Source organism: Polyodon spathula, chromosome 11 (genome assembly GCF_017654505.1).
Source record: "Polyodon spathula isolate WHYD16114869_AA chromosome 11, ASM1765450v1, whole genome shotgun sequence".
In the NCBI taxonomy this organism is placed as follows: Eukaryota; Metazoa; Chordata; class Actinopteri; order Acipenseriformes; family Polyodontidae; genus Polyodon; species Polyodon spathula.
In genome coordinates this window covers 37,228,464-37,241,584 of record NC_054544.1, presented here as the reverse complement: position 1 = coordinate 37,241,584, position 13,121 = coordinate 37,228,464, and the positions used below count along the sequence as shown (strand labels likewise).

Below are 13,121 nucleotides of genomic sequence, written 5' to 3'. Positions count from 1 at the left end.
AGTCCAACTCACCCGCCAGTACTTTGGCCACATGATCTGGCCCCAAGCATCTGGCGCAGGATGAGTGTTCGTACTGCCTGGGAAGCTTCGCTGCGCACTGGTCGCACTGGTGGAACCCAGCGGAAGACCCAGTGGAGCGCACCGCCATGGGTGGGGCGTTGGTGCAGAGTTTGTCAAAAATAGTGCGGGCGGAGACAGACTGTCAAACGGCGCCGAATGTATCAGCGTCAGCGCGGAGGAAGCGCGGTCGGTGCCAAGCAGTCGATGCTGAGTCAATCGGTGTCGAGGTCGGTGCCGAGGTCGGTGCCGAGGAGAGCACTGTCGGAGCCGAGCAGTCAATCGGCACCGATAGGGAGCGTGGTCGGCGCTAAAGATGTTCTCACCGGTGCCGAGTCAATCGGATCTGGGTTCGGCATGCGAAGGGTGTCCCAAGCCGGTGCCGAATAATCAGTGTTGGCGTCGGCTCCAAAGACAAGCGCGGTCGACGTCAGGCTGGGGTAGCCGAGTCAGCTGCCGTCGCCGCGAGGGCAAGCGCAGCCTCGCTAGGACAGCCCGAGGCTTGAGAGGGGTGCGAGGCTCAAGCTGGAAGATTACTGAGGCCGAGTAAATCGGCATAGAGGACAATGCCGCAAGCCCGCGCCGTCACCCTATAGCACCACAACAGCTCAAATCACGGTAATAACTACGCAAGGTATTGGAAAAGAGAGGGCTCTTCCCATTCGGAAATCGTTGTCATTCCACTGAGGGAACTAGGACCTACATCCTATATCTGACAGAAGGGTTAAAAAAAGTTTCTCTTTGCAAAATGTTATTAAATGTTTCTTTGTCCTTGAAAATGATGTCTCCTTCTTGCTGCAGACAAGTCTCCTACATCACCTTGCCTTTTATAAAGCCTACTGTCTGATTGCGGCAAATTAACTCCTGCTTTTCAGAGTTCTTAAAATAATCAAGCAGATACAAGGCCGGCAATTACCAGCAGCTTTAACAAATTAGACTGAATATTTAATAGACCTCATTTGCAAAATCCCCTCCCGATTTTAACGGTTTTGTTCAGAAACGTCCCAGAATTATATATTCATCAAGGGCTAAATTGCACAGAGACATTGACCCCGCAAATCACGTGTTAATTGCATGTTTATGCCATTGCGTGTGTTTAATGAATTCAGAACCCTCTGCACCCGTTTTGCGCAATCCTTTTATAAATCTGCTGCTTATCGCATTTAGAAAGACAATTCAGTCAATGAAGAAATTATGGTATACATAACGGTACACTGAGGCCATGGAAAAATTTAATTACATGTGAAAAAAAGAATACTGTATTTAATGGCTAAAAAAAAAAAAAGAAGATTTAATATTTTTAAATTCCCAAGGCTCAATCCAACCTTTTTCAGCAACATCAATGATTGTACTACTGTTGAGCCTCACATACATTTTACAATGTCTTCACAATTAAATAGCTTTAACAAGCATCATCCCTACTGAAAAGTAAGAGTCTTAATGTTTCTGATATTTCTTGAGTGTGAATTTCTATCCACTGGCGCACAGTGCAAATTGTTCCTAATTGTGATTTTGTGCTGAGATTCAAACATTTGAAAGGCCAGTAATACAATATTACAACTGGAGATTGAAAGAGGGTCTTTATCTGGATGCATATGAAACAGCAGCTGCCAAGGACAAACCAAGAGAATAACCCTTATACAAAAGGGTTTGTTTTAAATGATTTGTTAGGAAAACAAAACAAAAAAAAAACATATCAACAAATAAACAATATTCTCTCTGTTAAATATTTTCCTCCTTGTCAACTATGACATGACTTTATGCATTCGTTCTTTTCATATTTCCACTTAATCATCATTCTCTGTTTTGTTTTTTCAATGATTTTTTTTTTTAATTATTATTTAAAAAGGGTGAAAATAGTTTCAAAATCACCCCTAAATATTTCCTTCAAGTAGATCTTTAGCAAAGCTCATTTTTCAAACACTCTAAGATGAGAACTCGGTGTGAAATTACTTAATTGACTTCAAATTGTAGCCAATGACAAAATAAGTATTTGTAATTATGACAGTTGCGTTGGTGGGGGAAAGATAATAGCAGCATTTGGTAGGAATGTATTAAAGCATTAATATTTTCTTCACGGTAGAGTCTTATAATTTAAAAAACATAAAAAAAAACATGATTAGGGCTTTAATTTCCATCACATTTAATCAACTGGTAATACATATTATACACAATCCCCAACAATGTAATGCTATGTGTTGCTGATTAACTTCTATCTAGCATATGCAATTCTAGATTAGCACACAACCCAAAATAAACAAACGCACATATTGAAATCAGTAATTTATTAGTTATCAAACTCGATATTGGACAATGGTGTTGACTCGTGTGATCAGTCACACCCCTAATTGAGAATTGGAAATGTAAGAAAAATGTACTAAAGACAACTGACAGACAGTACGAAACAGCTTCAGTAATCAGATACACTTTGAAAAGAAGAAAAGAAGGACATGGTCAAACAGGAAACTAAAAACCTAAACTGCTGATTAAAAAGATAATTTCATTTTATCAGAGAAGGTAATGAAACACAGAAAAAAAACAGTACAACAGAATGGCAATAGAGGACAAATGGTGACAATGGAGCCATTCATCACCAGCACTTACACTAATCACCCGTGATCGATCTGAGCTTCGGCCAAAGACTTTAATAATACCAATCCCCAGCGATTAAATTTGATTTATTTATGTATTTGATTGGATTTGATTATTAACGTCTCTAAAGCACCACAGATTTGGAAAAGATCTGTTCAGTTATCTTGCCGAAAAATACTGAAACAGAAGCCAACTTAACAAGTTATTTTCTTTCCAAATCAAAACTGAAAATTGCTCCTTTTCTAATCACATAAAAGGAATAACTAAATAGAGTAATATATTACCGAGTGTGTCCTTGGAATAAAAAAAACTATAGGAAATTAGATCACTATCAAAGGCTTTTAATTTCTTTTAATAATAAAATATTGTTTACTAGACACAATCAGCTTTATTGTAATACTTTTTTTTTATTATTTTGTTACCCCACTAAACTGTAAACATGTATTTGAAACCCATGAAATCCATGAACACCACTTGATGTATCATTGAACTCAGTCAAATCAGATCTTAAAAGTGTTGTGATTTGCATAAATATGAAGATATTAGTCTTTCCCCACTCTCCATAATTGTTTACTGAGTCCAATACTTAGGTAATTAAATTCTGAGATTTTAATAAGGCTCCAAATTACAAACACCTAAGAAATGCATTAGAGCATCAATGCACAGTCACACATCTATTCGATGGTGCGGTCATCAAATTACAGAAGGATAACAAAATGATTGGACATAATTAGATGGGAGGGAAATGGGCTCGGCCAAAAATGTCAGTCAGCGACTGTTTAATCTTGATGGATGAAAATGAAAAGATTGCAGTTTTAAAAAAGACAGATTAATCACCATCCCAGAGGAACTAAATTGATAAATTGAAGGCCCTTTTCAAATTAATTGGATAAATTGAATGTTCACCGTAATGAGTACAAAGGTTGTTGGGGTTATTCAAATACCTTTAATTATAATCAAGATTTTGAGTACACTTGTGTACACAGCTTGAGCATCCCTAAACTTCTAAAAATATCAAGAAGTATGGCTCTTCAATGTCTGCTGCAATAAGGTGTTTAATTACTGAATCTTGGCAATAAAAAAACAAGTGTATTTTCAGCAACGTATTGTAAGCCTCTTTCACACTGGCATGCTCTAGCCGGGTCAGACCCTAAGTCATGTGAACAGCTGCGTGATTTCACACTGCTTTTTGAAGAAGCAACCTGGGTGACAGAAATAAAGTAAATATGTTTATCAATGCCCCGGAAGCAGTTTGTTACAGACACTTCCATCCAAGCTTCTCTGGATTGAATTGTCAGCCCAAATGTTGATTAGAGCAAATATTTCTTCCCCTGCTGCAATCTGGCTCATGGTGTGTCTCAATTAACAAAAATATGGCTATATAGAATAAACAGAAATGTTGCTACGAAAGTGAAACCTTCACCCAGGTACAAGCCAGGTACATGGTTTCACACTAGGCTGGATTGCGACCCGAGTAACCAGAACCCGGGTTGGGTGCCAGGTAGGAGTGCCAATGTGAAAGGGGCTATGGTAGTATGGTGCCCATGATATTGCTAATTGTTACCATCATTTGTATCCTGCATCATGTGTGTAACACACTGAATCATTGTATATTTTGCTTTTGCGAATTTCCAGGAATGTTTACTTGCTTGTATATTTTGTACAGTCAATTCCCTTTCAATTTTGTGGTTATACAAAAAAACCCATCATTAAACCACCAGAACAATATAATACAACAAATATTGATTTATTCTCTTTTGCCAAGAATCAGCGCTGTACACAAACAACCTTAGATAAGCTCTACATCTATGGCCAAAAGTTTTGCATCACCTATAATTAAGATTTGAGACATAATAAAATATATGTAATAACATAATTTAGATTTTTTTTTTTTAGCATCATGCAATCAAAGAAAGTACAAAATGATATTGCAAAAGTCTACCGGAAGCCATAATAGTAGTACAGTATTTCATGTTAGATTTTGAAAAGTCACATCTTTAAATTTCTGTCAGTTTTTCTTTAAGTATATGGAAAACTACAAAGCAGTATATAATTCAGTATGTTAACGTAACATTATTCAACAGGTTTCATTCGATTGTATGAAGCAACATTAGTAAATTCTATGCATTGATGCAAAGCTTTTGGCCACAGGTTCCCACAAACAGGAATAACATGTTAGAACGTTGTAGATCTAACTTCAATTGTTAGTATTGTAGCCAGGTTTAGGGAGGTAATTTGAGGCTACATGAAATTCTTAATGAACCATGCCAACAACTGCAAGCTATGGAAGAAAAACAGCTCTGGCCTGCTGTTACATTTCTGATCACTAACAAGGAAAATAGTTATAGCCTCCCACAAAACAAACTTAAACAGTGTAATGGTTCATTCCCATCACATTATACCTCTACCTCTACAAGTCCTGTTGAATTCAGCATGTAGCCGGAGGCGCTGGAACAGTTTTTATAGTCGGGGTGCTGAAACCCATTGAATAAAACTGTATCCCCTGTATTTGATGGAATCCATGCAAAGCCAGGTGTGTTGCCGCAACTCCAGCTCCCCAAGTTCTAGCACCCTGCATGTAGCCTAATGCTGCTGAGTTGAATACACACTGTAAATATTTTATTTGGCATTTGCTGTATTATATTTTATGATGCATTACCTACTTGTTACTTCTTCCCGCAGACATGCATCATGAACCAATAGATTTTTTTTTTTAAAGTGACAATTCAATAGTCCAATGCAACTACTAACTTTGTTTAATGATAAATCTACTGAGGCAGTCGCTTTAATTTGCAAGAAACAACCTATATGCCAGGCAGAAAAAAAGCACACGTGAGAGAACCAACAATGTGTGTTTTTGTAAACAGCAATAACACATGACATAGCAAAGTCATTTTGACTTGTATTCACTGAATCTGGGGTAACAAATGTCGAGAAATTGTAACTTAATTTGAGGGAGTGGTTTTCAAGATACACAGTAGTGTTTAGCTAATCAGAATCAAAGTCTCCATTTCCTTCAGTCACAGTGTATAAAACACCAGCTGTGTATCAAAGCTGAAGCCAGTGTCTGACTGCATTTGGTCTCCTAAACCAAAATGGATGGCATAATATTTTTGTTTTGCGTAAAACAGTTTTAATGTAACAGCATTGTGATAGTATGGTTAAGACATCCCTTGTATAGTACCATTGGAATAATCATTTTAATAATATTACTAATAGATTTTAACTTTAATCTTTAAACAATACTCATTTTACTTCTCAAGTATAGGTCAGTGTTTCTACAGGCTCTGTTGTTCATTCCAACAGTGCCTCCCAGAGGTCCTATCAAACTCCAAAGCCTCAAAAAGCTGCCTAGTCTTTTTTTTCACTTCAGCTACTTCTGCTAAATCCCTACCACAAAGTCAGGGCTTTGTGATCCGTAATTACAGTTAAAAAAAGACCACTGAAAAAAATCTATAATGTGAACCCAATACCAGAATGTCAGTAATTACACTGACATTAAACAAGGAGGTTCCCCTAAAAGAATTTAGTCCAGTGGACTATTTGATAGCTTACTGCTGCTACCAGCTGTAAAAGATAGTTCTAGTGGATTAGACAAGGCAAAGCAAATAACTCTGGAGAAAGCTGATTCAGCATTGGACCTCCAGAATGAAAGCAATACAATTTCAAAAAGGTGAATTCAGGAGATGGAATAGTCTTTAGGTTGTTTAATACATATATCCAACCTTTATTATCCACTTGCTGTGCCCATTACTGATTGTTTTTGCCAAAACACAGACTATGACAAAGCACTAGATATTTAATAAAAGCTGCACCATAACATACTGCAGCTAGAACTTCCTAGCGGCCCAATTAAATCTGCAGTTTGCAGTTCATGTTTTCAGAGACTCCACTGTGTAATAGAATTTCTAATAGAATCATGGACTTTAATGAACATGGCAGAAAAAACAGAGTAACTTTGCATTAGACATGGCTATTATAAATTATGCAGATAATCGTCTTTGTTTTTAATTTTAAATGTCTCCAATTTTGCTCACCCAGCCATGTTAAAATACGTTCACAACAATACGATTATGGCGGCCGATTGTGATTAAGGTTCAAAGCCACTGTACCAGAACACATTCACAGCCATTTAAAAGTAGCTCAAGCATTAAAATTTGCATTTGCGTTGTAGAAGGTTGCGTCTGTTAATATAAAATTAATCCTTTACAAATTTATATAGACTTCTCCAAACTGTGATACAGTAATAGGCTCCTTTATGAAAGCTCATTCAATTAGATCTTTCTGGCAAGAATTCGATGTCTAGTTTGGAATAAATTATTCGGAATTACATTTGCTTTAAAGAGCAGTGAAGACGGGAAGAAAACAAAAGGCCCACACAAAATTTGCATGTCTATCCGGCCACAGACAAAGGTAGCTGTTGCTGCTTCATCAATGAAAAAAATATAAGAATGGTTCCCTGGCATTAGCTGGGGCTTTTCTCTTTTAAGTTTTAACACAAATCATGTGCACACAGACCAGCTAGTTCTGGGCAGCCTGTTCATTTTATTCATGCAGGTGTATCACCAAACACAAACAACCCTCTGTCAGTACGTACTCAGATAGGTTACAAACATGCGGCCCAATAACTCTCAGGACATGTAAAATCATCTTTGTTGTTTGTTGAGAAATCCTGATTGTATGCGTCACTTTATGTAACATGATAGCAAATATCCCTATTGTTTTTAATCAATTGCATGTGCTTTCTATAATTGCACCTTGCATCTGTCACCTGGCTACGAGAACAGCTACTAGCCGAAAAACAATCACGAAAATGAATTGTAAACTGACAATGGGAGCACTTCCGATTAACTGGCGGCAATTCAAATGGAATTATATATTGTATGGGGTTTTCTATTGAAGTCACTTGAAGAAAACATCAATTCATGCCTTAGTCATGAAGAATCATATAGTAAATGTTGCAGTAAATCCAATTAATTTAACAATTGATTAAGTAATGCCAAGATGGTGTCGATTCTTTATTAACGTGGGCCCATATTCGGGATTTAAGTTATTAAAAAAAAAAAAAAAAAAGTCTAATATTTATGAAATTAAAAGACTGCTGTAAACCTTTTAATGGTATAACACAAGCATGAAGCACTTGCGGTTAGGAGCTGGTATATTAATTGTCTTCAGGAATTTCTTCTAGTTAAAACTGTTCAATTGTTTTATTCCTTAGAGAAAATATGCCTTTGCCGTTGACATTGCTGAATAAGGCCCAGAATTTTGGAAAGAAAGCAGCATCCCAGCATGCTTTGAAACTCCCTTTTATTCACATGTCGGTTTACACCAATGAACCCAGCAGCAGTGGTAGTGAGCTACCGGCCCCTGGATGATAAAGACCAGGTGGGAAGCGACACACTTCCTAACGTTTTTGATCCCCAGCAAAGATCTGCAACTTGGCACAGCCAGGATACAAATCTGTGCTCCAAAGTGTATGATTCTGCACACCACCAAGTCCAGAAGAAAAATTATTTGGAAAAAATGAGTTTTTATGTCATTTATTTGTCACCTCTGCTGTTTCTGTGCACCAGATACAGTTGCTCTACAACAGTACACAACAGGTTTACTTTTATAATCTTGGATATAGAATGAGATGTGTTCATTAAACTGCTGTAATTGTCAAGATTTTCAGTGCTGAGACTTAAACCTTTAATTTGCTCATTAAGTCATACAGCAATTTAAGGAACCTTCATTGAGAACCTACAATTACAGCATACATTATAAATCCTTTCTTTTTCAACTGTTCTGACAACTATTAATACGTGTGTATATAGCAAGATACAGAGATACAAACATCAAGCAGTATTTCTGGCATCTCTCTTCAGATAAGTATTTCACTATCATTAGCTACTGAACAGGCACTTGCTATGTGCTTTGTACAAAGCACATAACATTTTCAAAGCTTTCTTGTCAAAGGATTCTATTCCACCTTTAATAGATTCTTTTGTTTTCAGGTCATGAATGGTATCAGATTTAAAAGTATAAAGAAAAAAAAGATAATTGTGTTGAGTATTACAACTGCAGATGCCAAAGTTCTATTGTTGTTCTTGACAGACACTTTTAGCGTCAGAAGAAAAGCAACTGAGTTATTTTATGTGTTACAAAAACTGTGTTCAAGAGTTTTCAGCAAGGCACCATTTCAGCTTTGAAGGTTATATAAGCCAGCCCAGAAAATCGTACATATGGGTAATATTATTATGAAAGAAAACATAGCAGTACATGTATTGACCTTGTGAATGTGCATATATACAGTACAGTCAGTACATAGTATCAAGAAAAAAATAACTTTTCATTTTTTCCATTCTAGTACACTGCAGTTATACCTCCTTTTAAACGCTTATTATGTTATATCTAGGGTCATTTTGCACATGTGTAAGCCAGTCTAATATTAAAACACCCTGTTAAGCGTGCATTTAGAAATGTGCCCATAGATTATGATGGCCAAACCCACTGTCCTTCATTCCTCTGGCCTTGAAACTGTATTTCTCTGTGACAAATCTATAATTACTGTGTGGTACTCTCCCTCACAGTGTAGGTCACTCGCTACAACGCTGTGAACATATCCATTGTGATACAATCAGCTAATGAAATATGACTGTGGGGGACTGTGCTTATTTACATATTTTAACTAAATAAAAGCTTGGTAAAGATAACCTTGGAGATACACTTATCAACATGGATTGAAGACCCAATTGTTCCATAAGCCATTCATTTGAAAGACGTAACATTTGCTGTACAAATAACAGAACCATGAGACACAAGCAAGCTAAAAAAATAAATAATGCAAATCATATAGACTATACCTTTACATGGTATTGAATCCAGGTTTAGATTTAAAAAGCATATCATTTACTGTGTGTACATGAATTTACAATAGCTGCATGAGGTATGCTGCATTTATCAAGGATATTAATACTGGAAGTACTCATGGATTATTGGGCTCAATATCTATTCTTCATGTGAGGGCAGATATATAAACAAGCAAAAACAATATCCTTCAGTGCTGTTTGTTCTCCAGAGTTCAAGAGAACAACAATAAAAATGATAAACAATAGCAGCTATCCGGCAATAGGTTATTGTTTATGTGAATTTGCTAGAAGAATTTCTTAGCTACTGCTTGTAGTGGAGGTTCACTTTGCTTAAAGGGACTTTATATATTTTACTAACTCACTGTAATCTTTATTTTCTTACCTGTTCAACATACTATTTTTAATTCAGTGAAAGTCTGTATTGTCTTTTCTTTTGCTTCGATCATTATTTTACATGCTTGTTAACTACTGCCTCAGAAAAGACTCCTTGAGGCTGTAAGGAAAGTGCATAAATAAATGACTTTTTTTACAAGGCTATTTTTTGTTTAAAGTGAGGTAGGGAAGCATAATTATCATAGTAGAAACAATAATAGAGATTCAAACAGAACACATACAGTTGTAAGATCAGCCAAGACATATTATTAGAAAAATGTTTTGCAAGCATCATTTTTCTAATTATTGTTTTGTTTCATTATGTTGTGCCCTGATATCTCTCTCTCTCTCTCTCTCTCTCTCTCTCTCTCTCTCTCTCTCTCTCTCGGAGGATTGTGGGAAGGGCTTGCAGAGAGGTGGAACGCCGGTGCGGTAGGACCGGGAAATTTAAAACTTTATTTATTTATCTATTTATTTATTTATTTATTTATTTATTTATTTATTTATTTTGTTTGTTTGTTTGATAGTTACTTAGTTGTTCTTTTTGTGTGTTTGTTTGTTCGTAGGTTAGTGGTGTGTGTGTGTTTGTTTGTTTGTTTGGAGGGTGTTTGGAGATCCCGTTATGGGGTCTCGTTCAGGAGGGCTGGGGGCTCTCACCCGCCGACACGGGGTCCGTTGCCTGCCTGACCCCGGGGTTTCGGTGGAGGAGTGCCTGCTGGCAGTAGGAGAGGTGGTGGGGTTTGAAAATATTATGTCGGCGTCAAGAATGAATAAAGCGCTAGTAATATTTTTAGTGGAGGTGTCTCTGGTACACAAGCTGGTAGAGGAAGGATTTACAGTGAAAGGTGAATTTGTTCAGGTTTCCCCTCTAGTAACCCCGGTTACGAAAGTTATTATTTCTAATGTGCCTCCGTTTTTAAAAAATGAGCAATTAGAAAAGAATTTAGCTCGTTTTGGTAAACTGGTGTCCCCGATTAAGGGAATCCCGCTGGGGTGCAAAAATAACAGTGTTAGGCACGTCATGTCGTTTAGAAGGCAGGCGTTTGTCTTACTAAATGATCCTAACCAAGTCATTAATGTTGCCTGGAATTTTAACGTGGAAGGGATGAATTGTGTAGTTTTTGTCAGTTCCGAAACGATGAGATGTTTTTACTGTGGAGAACAGGGACACCAGAGGAAAGCCTGCCCGAGAAAGGAGGCTAGAGCGGAGACAGGGCAGGATCAGGGCGATGCTGGCGGGGAGGAAGTCGGGGGTGTTGGGGGTGAGCGGGAGGAAGAGTCGGCTCCCCCAGCGCAGCCGCAGAGCGAGCCCGTGCTGACCGAGGAGGGGGCGATCCAGAGGGAAACCGGAGCAGAACCACCAACACCACGGCCTCGCACAAAGAGACCCAGCCGCAGCCTGTCACTGACGGGTTCGGAGGATAATACCGCTACTACTGAGAATGGTGAAGAATCATTCAAGGTAGTAGCGAAAAAGACACGAATTCAGCGGAAGGCTGCAGAGCTGCCGGATGGCAGAGCGCAGCCAGTGCAGAACTCCGAACCCGTGCAGACAGGGAGACTGCGGGCTCCAGGCGGGGCGTCAGTCCCTCCCAACGCGGAGGAAGAGAGCACAGCGCAGGGTGAGCCGGGCGCGGTGCAAGACTCTCCGCTAGCTGAATCTCAGCCGCCTGAAATAGTGCCGGCTGTAGCAGAGACCGGTGTCGGGGAGTCGGAGGGAGCTGCGGAGGAACGGATTCTCGGGGGCGAGCGAGAGGACAGCGCGGATGAGATGGAGGGGGAGCTCTCTGACTCCTCGCTTATCTCAGACATCCCTGATAGCCAACCCGTCAGTAAGAAAAAGTTATACACACTTGAGCAGGTAAATGATTTTATGATAGAAACAAAAGGGAAAAGGGGAGTAGAAATAGAGAGTTTTTTCCCTGATCTAAGGTTATTTCTCCACTCCGCTCACGTTATAACAAGGAAAGCCACAATAGAAGAATTTGATCAGCCAAAACGTTATAGATTAAAAAAAATTGTTCAGAAAATTAAAAAGGATCTTAAAAGTGGTTCAAAATCTCTTGTTTAAAAATGGCTGTGTTTTATGAAACTTCTTTTATTACTTGTTTTAGTGTGTTAGTTTTTTTAGCTATGATGGAAAGGTGCGTTTTTATTTCTTTTAATCTAAACGGCTGCAGACAGTCTTTTAAGAGGGCGCAGCTAGTCGGGTTTTTAGAGCAGAAGCAGGCGGGGGTGGTGTTTCTGCAGGAAACGCACTCGGATCAGGAGAATGAGGAGGCGTGGCGAGCGGAGTGGAAGGGGCTGTGCGTGATGAGTCACGGCGCTAGTACCAGTGCAGGAGTAGCCGTGCTTTTTAAACCCAGCCTGGGGGCAGTTTTACTAGATATAGATGAAATCGAGAAAGGGAGGATTTTAAAAGTAAGAGCTAGGCTGGGCAGTACAGTGTATGTTTTTATTAATATTTATGCCCCCAATAGAGGGGGCGAACGAATTTTATTTTTTAAGAAATTAAAGCAAGCTCTTTTTAATATTAATAATAATGATGTGGTGGTAGTAGGAGGAGATTTTAATTGTACTGTTAATTTTAATATTGATAGAAATAATGATGAACCACACCCTCAGTCCTCCAGAGAGTTGGCTGCATTGTTAGAGTCCAGTGACCTGGTTGACATATGGAGATGCCTGCACCCCAGTTCAAGACAATACACCTGGTCTCAGTATCACACAGACTGTGTATATAGAGCAAGACTAGACCGGTTTTATACTTCAAAAAACGATTTAAATAAATTTATCAAAGCAAGAATCATCCCCAGTAGTCTCTCTGACCACCACTGTCTATTAATTACAGTATTAATTCAATCAGAACCCCACAGAGCATCTTACTGGCATTTCAATGTAAAATTATTACAAGATGTAAAATTTAAGCAACAATTCAAACTTTTTTGGATAATTTGGAAAAAAGAAAAAGCACAATATAAAGATTTAAGACAGTGGTGGGACATTGGCAAAATACAAATTAAATGTTTTTGTCAACAATATACTATAAATGCAACCAGGTCACTGAACACAGCCGTGAGAGAACTGGAGTCCAAAATCCTCCTCCTAGAGGAAAGTTTAAATTCAGAATTTAAAGAACAGACCCTGGAGAACCTAAAGGAGCAGAAAATCGCGCTGGGGAGCTTGCTGAAGGAAAGAGTGAAGGGGGCGATTGTGCGTTCCAGATTCATGGAGTTGAGAGACATGGAT

General features: G+C 38.5%; 1 protein-coding gene across 1 annotated transcript in view; it reads right to left on the bottom strand.

Moving 5' to 3' along the window:
- Nucleotides 1–447: 447 nt before the first annotated feature.
- The window catches only part of LOC121323477 (neuroligin-1-like), a 113,199-nt gene continuing 100,525 nt past the window's right edge, over nucleotides 448–13,121 (bottom strand). The window contains exon 3 of the mRNA XM_041264561.1: nucleotides 448–593. Coding sequence (XP_041120495.1) covers nucleotides 448–593 — 146 coding nt within the window. The remainder of the gene's footprint in view (nucleotides 594–13,121) is intronic.